Here is a 21,028-nt window from a genome sequence, read left to right as displayed (position 1 = left end):
CTCCTATGGCACTCAATGATGGCTCTAGTTTGTCTGTGGTGTGGATGTCTAGGCCTTCGTCCAAGTGGACGTGGGCGCCTAGACTGGCTAAGTGCCACTACTCTATCCAAAGGGACACCTACAAAAGATGAGGTCCAATAATGATGTACTCATGTAGACTGTGTGGCAGTAGCAGTGGTATGTGCCATACTCGGTCGTGTAGCAATGAAAAAGTCAATGACCGCTCTTTGTCTATGTGAACCGAGTTGTGGGGGCCTCCTACTCCATAGAATAGTTGCTCTGTGCATCTAGAGCTCCAAGAGGAAGAAACCCAAGCATCTTTGATTCTCAAACTGCATGATTTGTCTTAAGGGTCCAAAACCCTCTCGAAACAAAAATCGATATCTGCCTCGTATATCATAATATATCGTGCATCAGCAAATGTAGTGTTACTCTGTCTTTGGCTTTCTGTCGCATAGTGGGTATATGCATTCCTTTGTATGTATGCCCTCCCATTTGCTTGTCTCAATCCTCAAGTGGTGGGATTAGGTGCGGATCTGACCAATAACTGCGCTCAATCCACAAGACAACCGTGTATCCATGTAACTAGGTCGGGCAATGAAACCATCCTCAAACACCTAAAGAAAGTGGATTCCCAATCCTTGTGCCATGGGGAAAGGGGGGTCGGATCCAAGTCATCTCCATATCTAACCTCAATATGTCTACTCTGATCACATGGTTCAGCTCTGATCGAGTGTAGGGCAACCCAAGCTATAGTCAAAGGGGGGTAGTTTGTCAATATGCAGCCCATGTAAACTCATCCATGTACTCATCTAAGCATACCAACAATGTCTGTCACCATCTGTTGATAGTTTCCTAGAAGAGGCCAGCACTAGTTGTGTGTATCTATTTTGGGGGAGCTCCCATAGTTTATGTATGAAAGTCACTGCCTGGACCAAGGCCTCAACCACCATGGGTGATGCTCCCAACTTAGCCGTGATAATCTCATGTGGGGTCAAGCTCTTCGCTCATATCATATGTGAGATCATCGTGACCAATGGTCTTTCCATATGCTCCTACCCATTATACTATTCCTTTTCTGGTCAATCTTGGTCTCCCAAAGGCTATCTCCTTGTGTGGAAGAGACTCAGACCCGAAATAGCTGCCCCATAGGAGTGTGGGTGTAACCAAGGTGTCAAAAAGCGACATTTCGGTGTGCGGTTCATGAAATTGTATGTGAGCACATTGCCTCTCCAATGCACCTAAGGCTACATATGCTTTTGCCAAACAAGCCTCTAATCTCTCTATCCAAGAGAACTGTGGTCTCTTCAATGTGACCCCCGGATAAACATACTGCCTAATCATCTCCACTAGCTCTCCATCGAAAGTAAACTGGTGCTCTCAGCTCTCGTCACCCAAGTAGCTGAAGTGTTAAATACCATAACTTTAGTTTTGCCAAGATTCACCTTAAGATCTCTATCTCTGCAAAAGCTGATAATGCATCCAAGTGTCTATTTAGTCCCTTAGGCGAGTCTAACATAAGTACAATATCATCTACATAAAGCAGTAATGATATCAGCACTCCAGCTAGGCTGGCTTTGGCCCCACCAGTTCTGTCCACATATTCTGAAATTTTATCTACGAGTGAATGTGGGCACCCTTGTTTCACCCCAATCGTGCTATTGACTGTATTTGAGATGCCCTCAAGTGTATTACTCTTCCTGTCTCTATCTCATACAAGGCATAGATATTCCATTGTATCTCTACGGGCATATCAATGTCTTGCATTCTTCTCATGAGTCTAGCACGTGGCATTGTGTCAAAGGCCTTGCAAAAGTCCACAAAATAGCAATAGACCTTTTTCTTGAATGCCTTGCTCTCTTCGATGATTGCCCTCAATGTAAACATATGGTCTAGAGTTGTATATCCCCTCCTAAAGCCAACATGGCCTTTTGATCTCAGGCCATGCATCTCAGCCCATTCACTCAATCCTTGTTCCACAATAGAGCCATATATTTTGGCCAGCATGTGTCCAATCATGAAAGTTCGATAGTTACTAGGTAGCACGGGGTCTCCCCTCTTAAAGAGCGGCACAATTGTATGGTCTAACCAACTGGTTTGAAATCCCTCATAGACTGCCCTATTAAAGATATGAGCCAGCGTTGGTGCCAAGATATCACAAGCATGTGCGAAGTGTTCTATTACTAAACCATCATGATCTCGGGCTTTCCCTTTTTTCAGTTTCCATATGGCATTTCTCACTTTTTTTCTGTGATAAATGTGCAATTTGCTGGCCTTGAGGTTGAGTAGAGTGGCATAGGCTCTTGGCTAGAGGACAAAGAAACTTTGAAAACACAGCAGCAGAAGAAGATGAATGATGAATCATTGAATCATGCTAAGTGAATCAAGCTGATACAGGCTGTAGAGAATCAAGCTGATACTCGGGCAGCCTATATCATCTGGCATCAACCCTCCTCACCTGGCGTCATCATGAGACTTGGTTGGAGTTTGGAGCAGATTTAGGCTGTTTACAGCAGGCTACACCCTCTTTATCAGCCCAAAGGCTACATATGGAAATGACTCAAGTTAAAAGCCAAGTTGTCAATCAGGCAGAGAACTTCCCTTTACTCTGGCAACAAATTGATCATTCTTTTTCTCTACAGCCTATCTTCAGTTAGCAGATTTGAGGTGGACAGCAGTGCGTTTCTGTCAAAATCCTAATTTCTGCATAATTCAGGGTTTGTGTGAATCAGCCTCCCACAGGTTTGTGTGGCAAGTTCTCTGCCTGATTGACTAGTGGCACACATTCTAATGTAGTCTCAGCCTCTAGACTCTAATTTTCAGTAACTCTTTATTGTGGAAATTGAAAATTCTCTCATCCCTGCCCATAAATTGGCCACTGCCCATCCACATTTAATGTGCTAAGCCCTTTAACTTGGAAATTCTTCTAACTTTCATTAACCTTAGTCTAGACATTAAATGTTTAATTTTTCTTAGCTCAAATGACCACATGTTATTTTAAAGGGTCTATTTAATGTCTAAGACCAAGATTGTCACCAAGCACCCGCTAGTATCTGTCAAGTATAACTTGTCACAACTTTTGCCAATGTTCCCAACTACCCAACTTGGGTTTTGGATTGTCACCATGCCAAAATTAACTTCCACTTCTCATGCGCACATAAGCAATAAAAATGCACGTTCTTGTGACATGCTAAGTGTGTCAAGGATGCTTGCTTAGCTTTTATACCATGATGGAAATTAAATGGATTTTAATTTGTAAAGAAAAATACATATTAATCAATAACCCAAAATGTTTCCATCTTGCAAGCAGAGTAGAGAGAGATAGAGAGAGAGAGAGAGAGAGAGCTCTAGAATTTCATTTCCCAAGTGTGGTCCTTAGTAACTGAGCACCGCATACCAGCTCGTTCGTGGATTATGGAAAATATGTCCTCTGTGCCTTCTTTGCATTCAGATTGTTCCTGCCTATTCCATTTCCTTAGATGGACAGCCCTGTGGCATATATGGCGTACTCGGAATGCCTTTATTTTTTATTCAGCATCGGGCATCCATGGGCATGTGGCCCATGTGCGTGGATTAGTGTTATGGAAAATCTCTTCTATGATGTCAGTTGACCTGGTTCTTCTGGATATTGTTGCTCCCTAGCTGGCGATTGTTCGCTCTACACCAGTTGTTCTTTCTGTGATTTATTAGTGCTACTCATGTAATAGGTTGTTCTGGTTGTTCTGATAGCTTGCAGGCCTCATGTAAATATTTCGAGCGAGAGAGAGTTTATGTCTGTTACTTCTATGCTGGCCTGATGGTCTGATGTAAATATTTACTACTTAATTCAATTATCTTCACAAAAAAGAAAGAGAGAACTTTTTTAGCTGGTCTTTTTTGCAGCAGCTAATGTCTACCATGGGATTTGGTCCTCGCATGATTTCTCTTGTTGATACCTTAGTCAGGGTGATGTGGCTTGTATTGCACTTAATGGAGGGATCACAGATGAAATTGCCTTGTCTCGGTCTCTTCGGCAAGGTTGCCCTCTCAGCCCTTTGCTATTTGCTTTAGTTACTTACCTGATGCTCTCATTGTTGGATAAGTTGGCCGATCAAGGTGAGATTGTTGGTTTGTCTCTTCCTAGTGGTGCCCAACTTTTGGGTCAATCTTTGGCTGATGATTCCTTTATGTTCCTTAAGACTGATCACACTAATTTTAATCGGACAATGGTTGCGTGGAATCTTTTTGCTTTGGTATTGGGACTTCATATTAATACTCAGAAATCTACACTGCTTTCTTGTACGGAGAATGATTTGCAGGCCTTGGGTTGGCATGGAGTTGTGATTTTTAAGGGAGATATAACCAGACACTTGGGTTATCCTATTGGTGTGGATGTAGCTCCCTGTGCCTTGCTTGATTGGATGTCATCCCGTATTCATGATCAATTCATGTATTGGAAATCTCAAGGCTGGCCTCTTCATGTGAGACTTAAAGTTGCTCAATGTATCATGATCAATATGATTTCGTTTTTTTTGCCATTGCTTCCTTGGACTAAGAAGTCTCTTTTGAAAATGGTTCAGCCTATCACATTCATGTTGTGAAAAAAGAAAGGAAATCATTTGGGCCAGGTGTGGATTTCGTGGCAGCATGTGACTACTCCTAAAAGGATGGGGGGAGGAGCTTTATTGATGTTAATTTGCATATGGCTACTTTGAGAGTAGCTCTTTTGTAGGCACTATGTGTAGAGAATCATCCTTGGTTAGTTATTGCAAAATTTTTCATAAAAAGGACTGACATCTCTCATGGTAGCATAGTTATTCATGCTTCTTGGTGGCATGTGCTTGATTCCACGCATATTAAGGTTTTTCAATCTTTTCTCCTTTCTCATTTGATTACATCTTGGCAGGAGATATTACGTTTTGCAGTTTGGTAGTGCCCCCCCATGTTTGATTTTTATAAGGAGGAGAATTCGCTGCAAGGAGAAGTACTAGCTACCTCCAAGTTGTTGGATTGGCCTAATAAAGATTTGCAGCGAGACAAGTTTAATTGAATGGCTGGTTTGGGGTTACAGACAATCCTTGATGGTGTCATTCCTAGGCAGCCTCATCTTTATTCTTTCCGGCATATCCGTCAACACTTTCGGGTGTATCGAGGATATCATGACATTTGGTTGTCCATATAGGACAGGCTTTTGAGCTTCTCTCCTTTGCCTACATTATAGCCATTGTCTCCCTGGTGAGATTGGATGTTTGTGCTTCCTGATGATTTCAAGAAAAGGTTAGCTAATCAGATATATCATCAGATGGTGGAGGCCAAGAGATGGGTCATTGGAAAGACTAATAAATTATAGCATATTTGGGATAGAAGAAGTGGCAGGAAAGATTCATCCAACTTTGGAAGTCTAAGGTTCCTTATCAAGGTAAAGTGTTCATGTGGAGGTTGCTTATTGGGGGTCTTCCAACTGGGAATGTGTTGGGTGCTTGCAAGATCTCCAGTGGTCGTCGTATGTTTTGCACATGTGATGAGACATTGCTTTATCTCTTTGTCTCTTGCCCTGTTGCTCGACAGATTTGGAGTTTTGTTTCCCGTGTGTGGTCCTCGGCGACTCAGCATCGAATATCAGCTCGTTTGTGGATTATGGGAAAGATGGCCTCTACGTCTACTTTGCATTCAGATTATTCCTGCCTCTATGTCTACTTTGCATTCAGATTATTCCTGCCTCTTCCATTTCCTTAGATGGACAGCCCTATGGGAAAGATGGCCTCTACGTCTACTTTGCATTCAGATTATTCCTGCCTCTTCCATTTCCTTAGATGGACAGCCCTATGGCATATTTTGCGTACTTTAAATGCCTTTATTTTTTATTCAACATCAGGCATCCATGGTCACGTGGCCTGTGTTCGTGGTTTAGTGTTATGGCAGATCTTCTCTATGGTGTCAGCTGATCTAGTTCTTCTTGACATTGCTGCCTTGGCTGGATAGTGTGCGCTCCATACCAGCTGTCCTTTCTGTGTAATATTTTTGTGTTAGAATCTTGGTAGACTTTCATTTGTGTTTGTTTTTTCTTTGCTGACCTGATGGTCTGATGTAAATATTTACTTCTTAATTCAATTATCTTCATGAAGAGAGAGAGGGAGCAAAAGTGAGAGAAGAAGCATGATGATTGGTTCATTGGTTGGAGCCTTTTACAAAGGCAAGTACAAAGTCTAAGGAGTTAAGCCAACTACTAGCAAAACCACCATGTCCAAAACCACTAATTGCCAACCTACATCCACCTAACTGGCCTCCCATTTTCCACTACATTAGAGGAGGTTCTCATGCCACTAACTAGCTACCACTAGTTGGGACTGGTACAATTCCCAAAGGATACCTCCAAGACTGCAAGATTGGCAATGGGCTGTTGTTTCTTCCTTTTTTTTAAAGTAATTGTTGGAACTTTGTCTCCTATACTAACAAATTACAATATACTTTGGTCTCCCTCACATTTGATTGCAAGGCTTGCACTTTCAGGGAAAAACATGGCATTAAACTATGTTTCTTGAACACGCACAACTCACAATGATTGTTTTCCACTGAGGCTTTTCTTAGTATGCCCTTAAGTTTTTAACTTCTGAGTCCATATACAGAAGAAACGTGGTGGATCACTAATTTTCATCACTCTTGATATGCAGGGCAATGCATGCAGCGACTGTGGCCATTCATCCTCTTGTCCTTGCAGGCTGGTAATTCCTGGTCATATGTGCTAAAGAGTTTGATATAAGTCTTTGAAAGTGTTTCTCATAAAGGTTTGTTCATCGAGTCTGCAGGTGTGGTTTAACAACAACTGCATTCAATCTTCTTCCTGTCGGTTGTTTAGATGGAGGCAGGGCAATGCAGGTAATTTTCTTCTATTTTCTGTTTGGGGTTGGAAAAGAATGTTGAGTGTTTGTTGTGAACCTTCACGGTACACCTTTGGATTCTTGATTTTTTTACCTCACAGAAGCTTTGAAGCTCTCTTGAAATATAAGTTATGACCTTGCAAATTTGAAACATCTTTGAGACAATACGGATGAAATGTAGCAAAATAAAAGGCAATGACATGGCTAATCTGCTTGCCCTTGGGAATTCCAATTCCATCTCCACTTAGGAGTTTCCCTTAGAGAGGCTTTGAAGATCCCGCACTACCTATGGGATCACACACACCCAAGAGGTGTAGAAAAGAGCCCTTAGGATTGTATTTCATGGTACAATTGAGAGTATGATAGTAACTTTGGGGGTAGTAGCTTGGACCACAGACAAAGGCACTTCAACTATGTGAGAATGATATGAAAGTACAATCTCTAAGGTATTAGGTACCACACCCACTGATGAGTGTTCACATGGGGAAAAGACCCTTCTCTAGCTAGAAGGTAAGAAGTGCCCTTAGATAGAGGAGCATTCACACCAGCACTTAGGAGAAATACTATAAGTGTAACAAATCCCCCTTGAGTGAATGATGTGAACATATACATAGAATAGATAGACCAATCCCCAAATGGTATCAAGCCTAGAGCCTTGCGAAATGCTTCAAACTTCTCTCTAGAGAGAGCTTTTGTAAACACATCTGCCAAGTTGTCTTGTGTAGGGACATTAACTAAGTCAATCTCCCCTACATGGAGCCTTTCTCTGACATAATGATAATGCACCTCAATGTGCTTAGTGCGAGCATGAAAAATTGGATTCCTCGCAAGTGCCATGGGACTTTGACTATTAATATAGATAGGAGTGGGTCACTATTATCCCACACTAAGATCGACCAAAAGGCGAATAAGCCATGCACATTCCAATGTAGTTGTGAATGCTGCCCTATATTCAATTTCACAAATAGATGTGGCCACTGTAGAGTGCTTCTTACTTAACCAAGAAATAAATGAATCACTAAGCATGAAACAATCACCACTAGTGAATACCCTCGTGTCAAAACAACCAACCCCAATCACTGTCTGTGAATGCATGCAAGCAAAGAGAAGTGCCTTTAGGATAGAAAAGGCCTAATCTCTAAGTGCCTTAAAGATAACAAAATACATGTTTAAATGCTTGCCAATGTGTAGTATCAAGGTTGTACATAATGCGTTCCAACTGAGAGACCCCAAACTGAATATCCAATCATGTATTACACAAATACAATAAATAGGCAGTAGTCTGCTAATAAAGAGAAGCATCAAATGGTTCTCTTGCATCCTCAAGTGTAAACCTATGGCTTGTCTCAATGGGAGTAGAGATAGACTTGTAGCCTTGCATCTGAAAAAAGAAGCTACCCAATGTACTTAAGACTGTTGCAAAATGATGCCCCCCTCAACTACAATAAATTTTTATGTCTATAATAGTGCAAGTGGCTCCTATTCCCTTTGCTGCAATTCAACTTTTAAGGCTGAAATATATGTTCTCATGAGGTGGAGTCAACAACATGTTATCCACACATAGAATGAGAATTAAGAAGCTATTCTGATTTTTGTGGACATAATGTGTGCTTTCAATGTGTGAATTACTAAAGCCAAGAGGAATCAAGTACGCATGTATCTTTTCATACCATGCCCTAGGTGCATGCTTTAAACCATAGAGGGCCTTATGCAAATGGTACACTTTGCTTTCTGAACCTTTTTGAACAAAGCCAGGAGATTGAGTGACATAAATTTCCTCATGAAGATCACCATTTAGAAAAGTGGTCTTCACGAATCACACCCAACTAACGCATATGCCAATCATAATGAGCAGCCAACATGATAACACTGCAAATGGTGGTCGTAGGTGAAGTGGATGCAAACATCTCATCATAGTCAATCCCATGCTATTGGGCATACCCTTTGGCAACAAGACATGTCATGTAGTGGTCCATGCTACCATCGTGTCTACATTTTAATTTGTAAACCCACTTTGTGCCTATAGCGCGCTTGCCAACAAGCAAGTCAAAGAACTCCCGTGTGTCATTTTTATAAATAGAGTTTATTTCTAATTGTATAGTTGCCATCGAATGTTTATTTTATAAGGCATCATGTAAAGAAATAGATTCCTTATTGCATATAGTAGCTACAAGTGCTTGTGCAACTAAGTTACCTTGTGCATGGCAAGTGGCTGCTCTAGTTTAACTGAGATGTGGAACAGACTGTTTGGTGTCCTGTAATGTATCTAACAGTCATCTAGGGGTCATTTTGGCTTCCCAAATAGCAGCTCTCTCATCAACTTTATAATCAACAATGCCTTGATCAATGGGCTGCTACTGTTCAGCATGTGTTTGTTGTTGTTTTTGCTGCTGTAAATCCACATTAGGTCATTGCAATTGACCAAAATCAAGTACACTTTGTTAAAATAATGGCAAGAAACTATCAAACATGTCCATATGCCCACATTGGGCTGATTTTTGAGTCTACTAACAAAAATCTTGTTGGTAGACAGTTGATACAAATGGTACCCTTTAGTTTCTGCACTATAACCAATAAAAATGCATTTGATAGCCTTATCTTGCAGTCTATGTCTTTGTGGTTGTGGCACCAAAGCATATGCCAAACAACCAAAAATAGGAATATGTGATATCACTTGTTTTCGGCCATTTCAAGCCTCATAAGGCGTACATTCAGCCAATGCTTTAGTGGGGCTGCAATTCAACACATACACTACACACATAATACCATCAAGCCAAAACTTTGGGGTAGCTTATTGTGTGATAGCATACAATGTGTCATCTCCATCAAAGTGTGATTTTTTCTTTCAGCCACACCATTTTGTTGACGTGTGTAAGGCGTATTATACTAATGTATAATGTCCCCTTTTAGCCAAAACAAAGTTGAACTCTTGTGACATATATTCCCCCCTCGACGGTACATAGCGTAATTAGCTTGCATCCACTGTCATTTTCAGCCAAGGCCAAGAATGTTTTAAAGCATACAAACACTTCTAATTTGTGTCTCAAAGTGTATGCCCAATAAAGACGAGTCGTGGCATCAATGAAGATACCAAATTCTCGTTTTTGCAGGTTTCGGGTGTTTTCAGCTTGGTGCCCACACCCCTTTCGCAGAGGACATCATAGTCTTAGCTGTTTCTTGCTGTCATCTACAGTCTAGTGCCTGTTTCCAGCTTTCCACCTGCAGTTTGCAGCTGTTTATAGCAGAGCAAGTGTTGCTGATCACTCTCTATTCAGAAAACGATCTCGTTTTTGCAAACTTCAGGTATTTCAGGTTGCTGCCCACACCCTGGACGCGGAGGACATCGCGGTCCAAGCTGGCCGTTGCTGTCTACAACAATCTGGCGCCTATTTCCAGCCTACCACACACTATTCGGAGCTGATTTCGGCGTATTGACTACTGCTGCTGTTTTTCCCTACGTTTTTAGTCTCTCTCTCTCTTGCAGCGTGCGTTTTTAGTCTTTCTCTCTCCTCACCTGCATTTTTCTACTGGTTGCAACCTCTTACTACTGGTCACATCCTCCTCCCACTAGCATCTCACTTTTAGCCCTTCCACTGCCCTCCTAGCCCTTGATACGGACATTGCAGTTCATGGTTCGTGGCTAACCTCTTCCTTCCTCAACAAGGCACACTGGTACCCATGGCTTCTTTACCAACAGATGACAAGACTACTAGGTGCTCCTACTGTGGCATCACTGGACACACCACTGATGCTTGCCGACTTCGACCTTTACTCCCCACCCCTCGAAGTATTATGTGTCTCCACCAGGTACTCCTTGTGCCGCCTCTCCTTTTCGAGCTATAGAGATCGTTCTGTATCGGCTATCAAAGTACTATGCTTAAGACAATAAGATGCATCTAATGTGCACTAAGTCCTTTCAAGCACATGCAAGATTGATTGGCGCTACGACCTCCTGGAGATCGTCGCAATACCAGTAGCAATCTTCTTCCACCTATTTTCGGGTACAGTGGCTACCATAGCCCGTGATTTTGCAATCTGCTCCATCAAGAGACAATGATTGTTTAATACCGTCTCCTCGTCAGTCCACTCTTTTGAAAGACAATGGCTGCTCAACTCCTTCCTCTTCTTTGGCTTCTCGGTCTACTCCATTGAGAAGCAGCGATTGTTGCCCACTCATTGCTTAGTTTGAGCTCCACCCTTCACCCTTGCCTACTCAAGTTCAAGAGGCCACCTGTGAAAATTCTTCACCACCCTCGATACCTTCTTCGGCACGACCGGCGGCACTTCCTCCATCCTCAAACATTTCAGAGTCCGTGATCCATGAGTTTTTGGATTCCCTATCTACCTTAGAGGGGGATTCAGAGGGGGATGATCTTTCTTTGCCCTCCGAGGAGGCATCTACATCTACGACTTCAAAGGGGACTCCTACTCCTCCAGTTTCAAAGGGGGTCTCCACCTCCCGCTTAATCCTTTGCACACCTTGGTGGAGGCCTTTCACCTTCTTCTTCTACCCTTGGATGGGGTGGCTTCCTTCCAGCGATCATCTCACCTATTGATACCTAGGATCTCGAGGATCTACCTAGATCGGAGCCTTGGAGATTCGGTTGCAACTTGGTGACGAGGCCTTCAATTTCCTTCTTGCATGGATGCACGGAGCTAGTGGCTTCTCTCCCGAAATTGAGTTTCGGGTTCTCCGATTCTCTCTATCTACTCTTCTTTATTGCAGATTACCTTTCAGGTGGAAATCTTGGATCTTAGGGATCCTCTACATCTTCTTCCTCCTCTTCTTCTTGCCTTGGTCACTTGGTCAGCATGGAGCCAACTCTCAAGATCGAGTACGGGCATATCCTTATGGTTCTTGGCACCACTCAAAGTCTGATATTCCTTCTCTGCATTGCGTGTTTTCATCATCTTTTACTAGGGCGCTAACTTCATCCTTCCATTCATCAGAGTTTCTTCTCTCTTCTCTTCTCTTCTCCATGTTTGCCGAGCTTACTTCGTGTTCCTCACCGCAAACCCTACTGTCTCGCCAGTACGTCATCTTTTGACACCATGCTCATGTGAAGAAGGATCATATTAACAACACACAACAAAAGCATAAGATTGACCAATATCCAAGCATGCTAAATGTGTGGTTGCATCCTTAAATTTGCTAAATTTTCAACAACACTCATGCGCAATTGTTTCTTCTTTTCACTTGCCATCCTCTTTTTGCATTCTTCAATAACATGCCCCTTTTCCTGCAATAATTGCATCTCTTTTTCTTAGCACCTGCATTCTTGGTGCTTGAAGAGTGTGTAGAAGAAGAAGCTGCTTTGCCTTTATTCTTTGAGTTTGAGGACTGCCATGAGTTCCCTTTGTTTCAATGGCTAGCTGCAATTCACCCTCGATTGCTCTTCTTGCAACAATAGTGATACCACCACATCAAATGTGTATGCATTAGGATCTCCTTTTGCAAGTAAAAAAAGTGTAGTGGCAAAACTCTGATAAGTATCAAGTAAACCAGTCAAGACTATAGATATAAGAGAGGCATCGAGAATTATTTGATCAATATTAGCAAGCTGCTCCGTGATGGCCTTGACACATGTCATGTATGCATTCACAAAATCGCCCTCTATCATGTGCTCCATCTCAAGCTGCTTATGCAAATAGGCTACATGAGCCTCATTGCGCACCTAATACAATGAAGCAAGCTAATCCCAAGCATCCTTGGCCATTGTGCATGACCAAATATGTAGGATAACCTATCTCTTACATGAGAGTGCAATCAAAGCATGAGGCTTGGGCATCATGCCCATGCCATCTCAATTGATTTTCAATGTAGCTAGGCTTGCAAGCCTAACTTTTGAACCATATACATAAACCCAAAGCACTCAAATGTGTAAATTTGGCCCTTCTATGATGAATTATTGACCAACCAAACTTAACCGTTTTTTTTAATGCCCCTCCATTAAGCACAATGCTTTGATGATAATGTGCATGGCACTAGTCATTCAAGATCCAAAACTCAAAATTGGCCATAAAATACCTTTAAAGGCCAGCTGACATAATTATAAGCCGTCTCTATGTCAAGTTGGGTTAGGACCACTTCTTGACAACATGCTTGAGCATGCTCAATTGCTAACTTCACATTAAGGATAAAATCCAAAATAGGCAAAATATTATGGATGTGCTGTCGCAAATAAATCAACAAGGAAAGGATTTTAGCCAAAACCTTGGGGAGGATTTTGTACAACAATTTTATTCTGAGCATTGGTCTCCCTTGTTTCAAATTCCACTGGTGCTAGTAGTTTTGACCACAAACGAAGAAAACGGCAACTTCCAAAGTGTACTGAGACTTTAATCTGGCAACATGTGCCATCAGATGTGAAAGTTTCCTTTCTAGAGTAACTAAAGAAACAGCGGTACTTTTTTTGTGTTACGCTTTCTTTTTCATGTGTCATGGAGTAATCACTGCAACTAGCCCATAGACTGCTAGTTTACTGATCCAATGGTTTGCCAAATGAACACTCTATTTTTATTACACAAATTAAGTTAACTTTTAGCAAACGTTGAACTGCAGGCAGCATTTGGGAAGGGTGCATTGACGGGTTTCGCACTGGTTACTTATTTGCTACTTGGACTTGGAGTGGTAAGTATGTAAGAATTAAGTACTTTGAAGGATGATATGTTCGGGTTCTAGTAATGATTTGGAAGTTATGAGAGTGGGTTTTGACATTGATTTGGAAGTTAAAGGAGAACATGAGTACTGCTCATTAACAGAGCCATCTTTTTTGTGCTTGTTTTTGTTTTTATGTTTGGGTGGGGTTTTGGATTTCCTTTTTCTTTTCCTCCTTTTTTGTTTTTTGTTTTTTTGTGTGTGTGGTGGGGGGTGGTGTGGTGTGGTTCATACAATCAGCTAGGAGGGCCACTGTCCTTGCCTTGGGGGCTATACATTTTGATCTGCCAGGTAGATTCGTCTCCCTCCATGTTGAGTTTTTCTGGAAATGAAGTCAACGTAGCATACAAGCTAATTCTATCCACAAATAATCTGCAGAGGGATCCTGAAAAACCATGTCTCAACGATGTTACTGAGGTGGGAACGTGGAGACAGGGAGCTTTTGCAGTTTCCCTTATGCTGATCATTTTAACACTCCTGCCAATTTGGGATGGACTTGCAGAAGAGCTTGGTATAGGACTGGGAGCACCTCTAGTTTAGAGAGGCACTCATGTACAAAGTTCAACAGTTGATATGATAGACCTGCTCACAGCATATTTGATGGAAGCTAAATTGTTGATCTGCCTTTCATCACATTGCGGCTATGTAAAGAGATGTTTATATGAGAGATTTAGGTGTTCTACAGCTCTCATTAAAATGTCTGAAAGGCGGATACTCTGTGGACTTTTCAATGCCTTGAAAGTCAGGCAGTTTACTTGAATATCATATATTGCCTTATCAAATGTTTTAGCTGAATTCATAGGTGTGTGTTCTATCATGTCTGAAAATTCTTCTGTTTCTCTTTTTTATGCTTTTGATGCACCTACCCTTTATCAGGCTCCTTTCTGAAAAGTAAAAACAGTGAACCATTCTCAGAGTGACTCTCCCACAATTCACTGCTGAAGGTATGAACACTAAAGTAATGGGAGAACAACTCTTTATACAAGTAAACGGTTTTCTGTGAGTTAACATAAGAACAGAAATAATCTTCAGACAAAATGGAGTTTCAAGAAAAGGATAACATCCTTCGCAACTGGTTCCATTCATGGGAGCAGTTCTCTGAGTTGAATCCACAACATCGAGATGGGCGGGATTCAGAAATGATTGTGCCACACATATGGTGGATATGGTAATGTTTGAGGGGTTTGCCTCCCATTAGAGTGCAACCATTATGTTGCCTATCCTGAAAGCAGGTGATGCCATGGTCCTAGTAATTACTGCACTATCACGTTTGGCCATACATTGGTTGCACACCTCCATTATTGAGCATGAGCTTCATAGGTGCATAGAGAAGCATGGTCTGAGAGCTCCAGGGCAGGCATGCTTATGCTCGTAGAGGATACTTGGCCCATGATCACACCGAGCTAGAATGGCACAGGATCCAAAATTTATTGTTGTTTTGAAGACTCTCACAAGCCTCTTGACAGTGTCACAAGGTGGAATTCTAAGGATTCTTTTGGGGTTGTCTTTGAAATAATAGCTCTTTATAAGTGGGTGGATGGACTCCAAGGGAGATCAGAGTTGGAGCAACTCTTCCATTGTGGTTGAGAACTGCCCACTTTGATTGGATTCTACATAGAGGAAGCCTCAGATTTCATTGATAGAGGTGGAAGAGGGTTAGTAAGTACATTGTTCCAACTGCCCATTATTGCACTTATAGTGCACTCTCCTAAGGGAATGCAAAGACATTTGGATGTACTTATGGTGGGTGTTGGGAAGACCAAGTGCATGATCTTTAATCTGTATACCTGGTCAGTGAGCCACTTAGCACCACATTTTACCTATGGGGATGCAGTCCTGGAGTAAGCTACCTTTTGTGCATGCTTGGAGACACGGTCAGTGATTCTGCTTTCTCCATGAGGTTAGCTTTACCAATGTGAGATTGATCCTAGGGTATGCAGCCCTAGAAGGTATGGAAAGGATGTGCTCACAGGAGCCTAGAACCAAGCTGTAGAGCCACACCAACTTTTTGATACAGAGTACAAGTATGGTTTAATGTTGTCTAAAAAGTTATTTGTGTTTAGAAACTCTAATGCGAGTTTATTCTTATTTGAGCTATTTTAGAGCAATAATGCATTGCAATGTGAATATTTCTCTAATTATTACCTTTCACATTCGCTTTTGACTTCGGCTTAGATAAGTGATTCACCTTCATAGAGCCCTTTCTACCATCTACTCGTATCTTGATAGGCCCTTGTGATTACATAACCTTGTCTAAAATTATTGTGTTTGGCATTCACTTTAGACTTCGAGTTAGAGAAGTCCTTCACTTTCACTTAGCCTTTGAATTTAGCCTCTACTCCTATCTTGATATGCCCTTGTGAACGTATGTGGTTGTTTAAAATGTTCAAAGGGCTATTCACACATTGTCTATTATCAATTAGTGTGGATCGGATTTGTGCACCTATTTGTATATCTAGAAGCATATTGCTAGGTTTGTAAAGATGTAGATATTATTGGTTATCATGATAAGTTGGTAAGAACATTGTGTCATAAGAGGGCAAGATCAAGTTTTAACTTGCAAATCCAATTGCGAGATGTTTCCTACATGGTTTGTCAAAGTGGTCTTCTTCTTGGTGCACAAATGGGTTGGATCTTTAGTGAGGATCCACCACGAAGTCAAACACAATCCCTGAGATACTATATTACCACACCTAGACAAGTGTTCACATGGGAAAAAAAAAAATTCACCAATTAGGAGGCAAAAAGTGCCCATGGATAAGGAAGTGTTCATGTTAGAACAATAGAGAAACACAGCAAGTGTATCAAACCCCTTGGAGTGAATGATTTCATTATATATAGGGATTGGCATATCAATCCCCCATGGTAGTAAGCATAATGCCTTGTGAAAGGTCTCAACTTTTCTTCAAAAGATTTTTTGTAAATACATGGGTCAATTTGTCTAATGTAGGGATGTAAACCAAGTCAATCCCCCTTGCATGGGGTCTCTCTCTAAGATAATGATAATGCACTTGAATTTGCTTAGTACGAGCATACATGTGGGATTGCATTTAGAACCAAGTCTCATTCGCTACTTTTGGGGTTGCATTTAGAAACAAGTCTTATTTCTTACATAGACGTGAAAGGCATAAGAAAGTAAGTTTCCAACAAAGTGTGTAGTCCAAAGGTAAATAATTAAGAAATGCAACTACAAATAGAGTTTATTTGATTGAAATTCAAATTTGAAAGCTCCATTACAAATCATCTATACAAATTGAGTAGTATATTGTAATGGTTAGAAGCATAAATGCATGAATCGCACAAGTAGACACCATATTAATGTGCATCATGAGTTTGCCAAAACAATATGGCTTCCCCTACTTTGGAGCTCTATATATCATCTCTTACTCAACAAGTGAGAATTAAAAGGACATGAAGTTCCCACATGAAATAAGGATGTAGCATTCTATTGAAGCAACATAAGATAACTATACCAAAAGACAAATACAAAGGTTCAGCAGATCACTTCGAAGAATCAAACATGAAGAAAAACCTCACTACATAAAGTGTTTCCTACGCAAGAATCGATCATCATGGAAAAGAATGTTGGAGCATTGAAGCCAATATTATGGAAAATGAAATGCGAGGAAGCACCAAGGATTTAATTAGATTGTCTCTTCTATATCCTTTGGGAGACAATGTTCAAGGACTTTAATACAAATAATCTGGCCATGGGCCCATGGGCCTAAAGCACTAGAATAGGCTATGATTTTATGCTAATTTGACTTAATTTTCTGAAGTACATGTCATTCATGCTTGCAAGTGTGAGGAGTACTAATGTAGAGTAGCCAATTGGAAATTGCATAGCCAAGAGCATTGTGGGCAAAGCATAGATGAATTGTATTAAATTGGGAAATACGATGAGATTCAATGTTTTAATGTTGTACTTTGTCTACAAATGTTGATTTTTATGTGTTTTTGAAAGAAGATTGATCGCAAGAGTAGGTACCGAAGCAAATTAGCTAGTCTATAAGTGATTGGCTAGTCGAATTGCCTATCTAATTGAGAGTGGTAAGTGAAATTCTAAAATTTGGGGTGTTACATCATTAAAATTGGCCAACTCTTCTTAGATATTTGAAGTTGGTTTATCATTGGTTCTTTATGAGCTTCAATTGGCAATAACCATCTCCCGATAGAGCTTGACCAACTCCTATTGTGAACACACTACGAACATAGTCTAGGGAGTTTTGGATTGAGCAAGTTAAGAAGAGATGTGTATACTTGGTATTCACTTTTTCTTTGTAATTTCGTTGATTGTGAGGCTTGGTTTGATTTTTTGGCTTTTTACCTAGCCATATACATTCTCAAGGGTTCTACGAGACATTACTGAGCTAGTGAGGATCAATAGTACATAATTTGACAATATTTGAGTTCCCCACTACCCACAAATCATCTTAGATTAAAAATTGCAATATTTAGGGTTGAATGTATAGGTTTTAGACCAATTATGACCTCACTTAAAAACCTGAATATATATGTTTATTGATTTGGCAATAACCAAATACACTTAGTCCACATCTCTAATTCAAACTTTTGACACTTTATGTATTTAAGGCACTTGCAGATTATTGATCTAGTTTTTATTGAGAATTATTGAGTTTGTTAGTTGAAACAACTTGGGCACAAAGGGGGATAGCCTTGCCACCACTATAGAGTCGGCTAATAGCCATATGGGAAGAGGCTACTAGACCTTCTTGATTGAGCGGCTATTTGACTTTCAAGTGGACATCTCGACCTTCTTGAGAGACTTAGATGGACCACTTGGATTGAGCCTTATGGACCTATTGCACTTAGCGCTATGAAGGTCTTTGCTTGAGTTGAGCACCTTTGCTTGCTCTCACAAACATTGGAGATGCTACGAGCCTTCATGGCATATGCCTTGAGTGCACATTGTGCTTATACACTTGAGCACTCTATTCAATTGGAGACTGGGAAAAGGCCCTTGATTTGAGAGGGAGATGCTTCTGTTGACCTTGAGCCTAGTTCTTAGCATTCTTCAATGGGCACTTGTGAAGGATTGAAAGAGCAATGTCCACTGGGAAGAGGAGAACTCTCTTTTTGAGCATTAACACCACCTTCTTGACCACCTCTTTTAGCAACATCAACACCTACATCATGTGGGTTATTTTCATCATCTTTATCACCCCAATCTACTTGACCTTGAGGTAAAGAGTAGTATATTGGGTTGTCTCAACTCAAGGTGACTCACCACCTTGTATCAATCATACCATCAATTCCACATACCTCCTCAAAAGCACACACTCTTCACCATTTTCATCTACTTACTCTCCATCATTATATGTGTTATCAACATCTTCGTCATTGTCATCAACTCGAGTAACCAAGCACCTTGAGTTGCCTCAACTTGACGTGACTTATCCTCCCTTTAAACATGCCATCATTGGGGCTTGCCTCATGCTCATCATCATCATCATAATTGACATGATCTTCTTCTAATTCAACATGGCATAGCCCATCATTCTCAACACCATCTCCTCCATCACACTATCATTCTCCCCATCATATCTAGCCCCTTAAACATCATAAAACCCTTCCATAACCACCTTCACTTTCATCATTGTGCTCATCTCCTCCTTGGATTTCAATCTGCCACCACTAAGGAACCATCAACATTATTTTAGTTGCCTCAATTTCATTGACATTAGTAGCATCTTTCTATCGAAAAACTCGATGTAAAATATTAGCCTTGAGTTGATCAGGCAAGTCCTACTTGAGGTAAAAAAACATTGTGCTCCAACCTTGCTATGCAATCTCTAAGCAATCCCTAGAAACATCTCAATCTAATGGTAACCCATAGTACATTTGTAGCATATCATGACTTGCATCTTCCCTTGGATCATAAGGTAGCTTCAAGTAATCCCACATCATGTTTGCAACAACATACTCAAATAGTATCTACTCACAAAGCATACCCACATTTGCCCCATCATCATCATTCACATAAAAGCAATGCTTGCTCACTGTCTAACATCCAGTTTTGCTTACCTTGTATAATAACTGGAAGTACTGGTGAAGTATCTTCACCTTCTCTAGCTTTGCAACCCACATCTTTAATATGCATTCTTGCTATATATTCTACAAGCTTTTCATCATCCATTTCATCTTGTTGTGAGTAGTTCAGTACTTCTACAATGGTTGAAATGAGCATAGGCGGTGATTCCATCTCATTGTCTTCTATGCCTTCCACCCATACTTCAAATTGGGAGTTATTTGCAACCATTACATCTACTTCCTCAACCAAATCATATGTTTCATCTACACTCTCAAACAATACATTATCTGCATGCACCATCATTATATCATTTGTATTCAAAAGTAATGTAATATCTATATCCACAATTGATGAATCAACAAATCCTTACTACATTCTCATAATCCTTATAAACCACCCCCTCAGATATTATTTGCTCTTTTCTTCAAGTCATGTAATCTTCAACTACAACTTATGCATTTAATGTAATAGTTATGCTAACACTGATTCTTGAGACCTCGTGAACTACAAGAGAGTCCTTCCACAACATCTAGTTATTGAGGAGATAGATATGGTGGCTTGTCACACGGGTATATATGCGGGTCTCACAAGGAGAGATTTAGCTCCCAACACATTGGAGGCCTATAAAGCGGACCACTTTTGGTCCTTTATTATGTCCAAATGGGGAGAGGATATTCCTAAAAGATTGATGACTTGCTCTAGACCATTGTTATAAGCCACATTTGCATCCATTTTGAATTCCATATCCAAATCCCCCTACTTTGTTGAACTTTTACTTTGATGCTTTCTGTTAGAAGATAGGCATAGGAACCCACTATAAGCAAGGGAGTATGAGGGCAGATGGGTGTGAATAGCCTTAGGGGTAGGGGAAAACCCTAACCCTAGCTTGGCAGAGGCTAGATAAACAACCTATGGGTCACTATCAAGTGTGAGATAGAGTGTACCCAAGTTGTACTTTGAGCAACTTATTAAACAAGAATTTGTTCTTGTACTTTGAGCCTCTTTCTCCCTCTTGTGCACACATTCCAATGCTGCAACTCTGTTTTCTAACATGGTATCAGAGCCTCCATTGATCCCCTCAACTTCCTACACCCTCAGCCTCACTAAGTGCATAAGATAGTCCATCATCTTCATCATTTACCTCTTGCCTCCATACCCAAGCCAGACCCACCTCTGATGGAGGACTTGGGGAGGACAAAGGAGGCCATTTCAGCTCATGGTTCCTTTTGAGGAACTCTTCAGCAACTCAGGGTGATTCAGCCTAGCACAACAAAGGCAGACATTAGTCAACCTGGTGGATGACATTGCAGAAATCGCAGATCTGGCGCAGTTTTCGTAGCGACCTGATTCGAGCTGAAGTTCGTCTGGTACATGGCACAATAATGCCGGCTACCTTAGGGCTATTGTAGCCCCTATAGAGGACTATACTCGCCTAAGAGGGTTTGTACTGATTCATCTCCT

At 41.0% G+C, this 21,028-nt stretch overlaps 1 protein-coding gene across 1 annotated transcript in view; it reads left to right on the top strand.

The window, feature by feature from the left end:
- Positions 1–14,332, top strand: part of EGY1 (Peptidase M50 family protein) — a 105,362-nt gene extending 91,030 nt beyond the window's left edge. Inside the window, exons 6-10 of the mRNA XM_087700433.1 lie at positions 6,651–6,701; positions 6,786–6,855; positions 13,420–13,488; positions 13,756–13,806; positions 13,894–14,332. Of these exons, the coding sequence (XP_087556559.1) occupies positions 6,651–6,701; positions 6,786–6,855; positions 13,420–13,488; positions 13,756–13,806; positions 13,894–14,055 (403 nt within the window). The 3' untranslated portion in view covers positions 14,056–14,332. The remainder of the gene's footprint in view (positions 1–6,650; positions 6,702–6,785; positions 6,856–13,419; positions 13,489–13,755; positions 13,807–13,893) is intronic.
- Positions 14,333–21,028: the final 6,696 nt, after the last annotated feature.

This window comes from Lygodium microphyllum, chromosome 19, assembly GCF_053477565.2.
Source record: "Lygodium microphyllum isolate KBCC chromosome 19, Lygodium_microphyllum_v1.1.10, whole genome shotgun sequence".
Lineage (NCBI taxonomy): Eukaryota > Viridiplantae > Streptophyta > Polypodiopsida > Schizaeales > Lygodiaceae > Lygodium > Lygodium microphyllum.
This window is presented reverse-complemented; position numbering and strand designations above follow the sequence as displayed.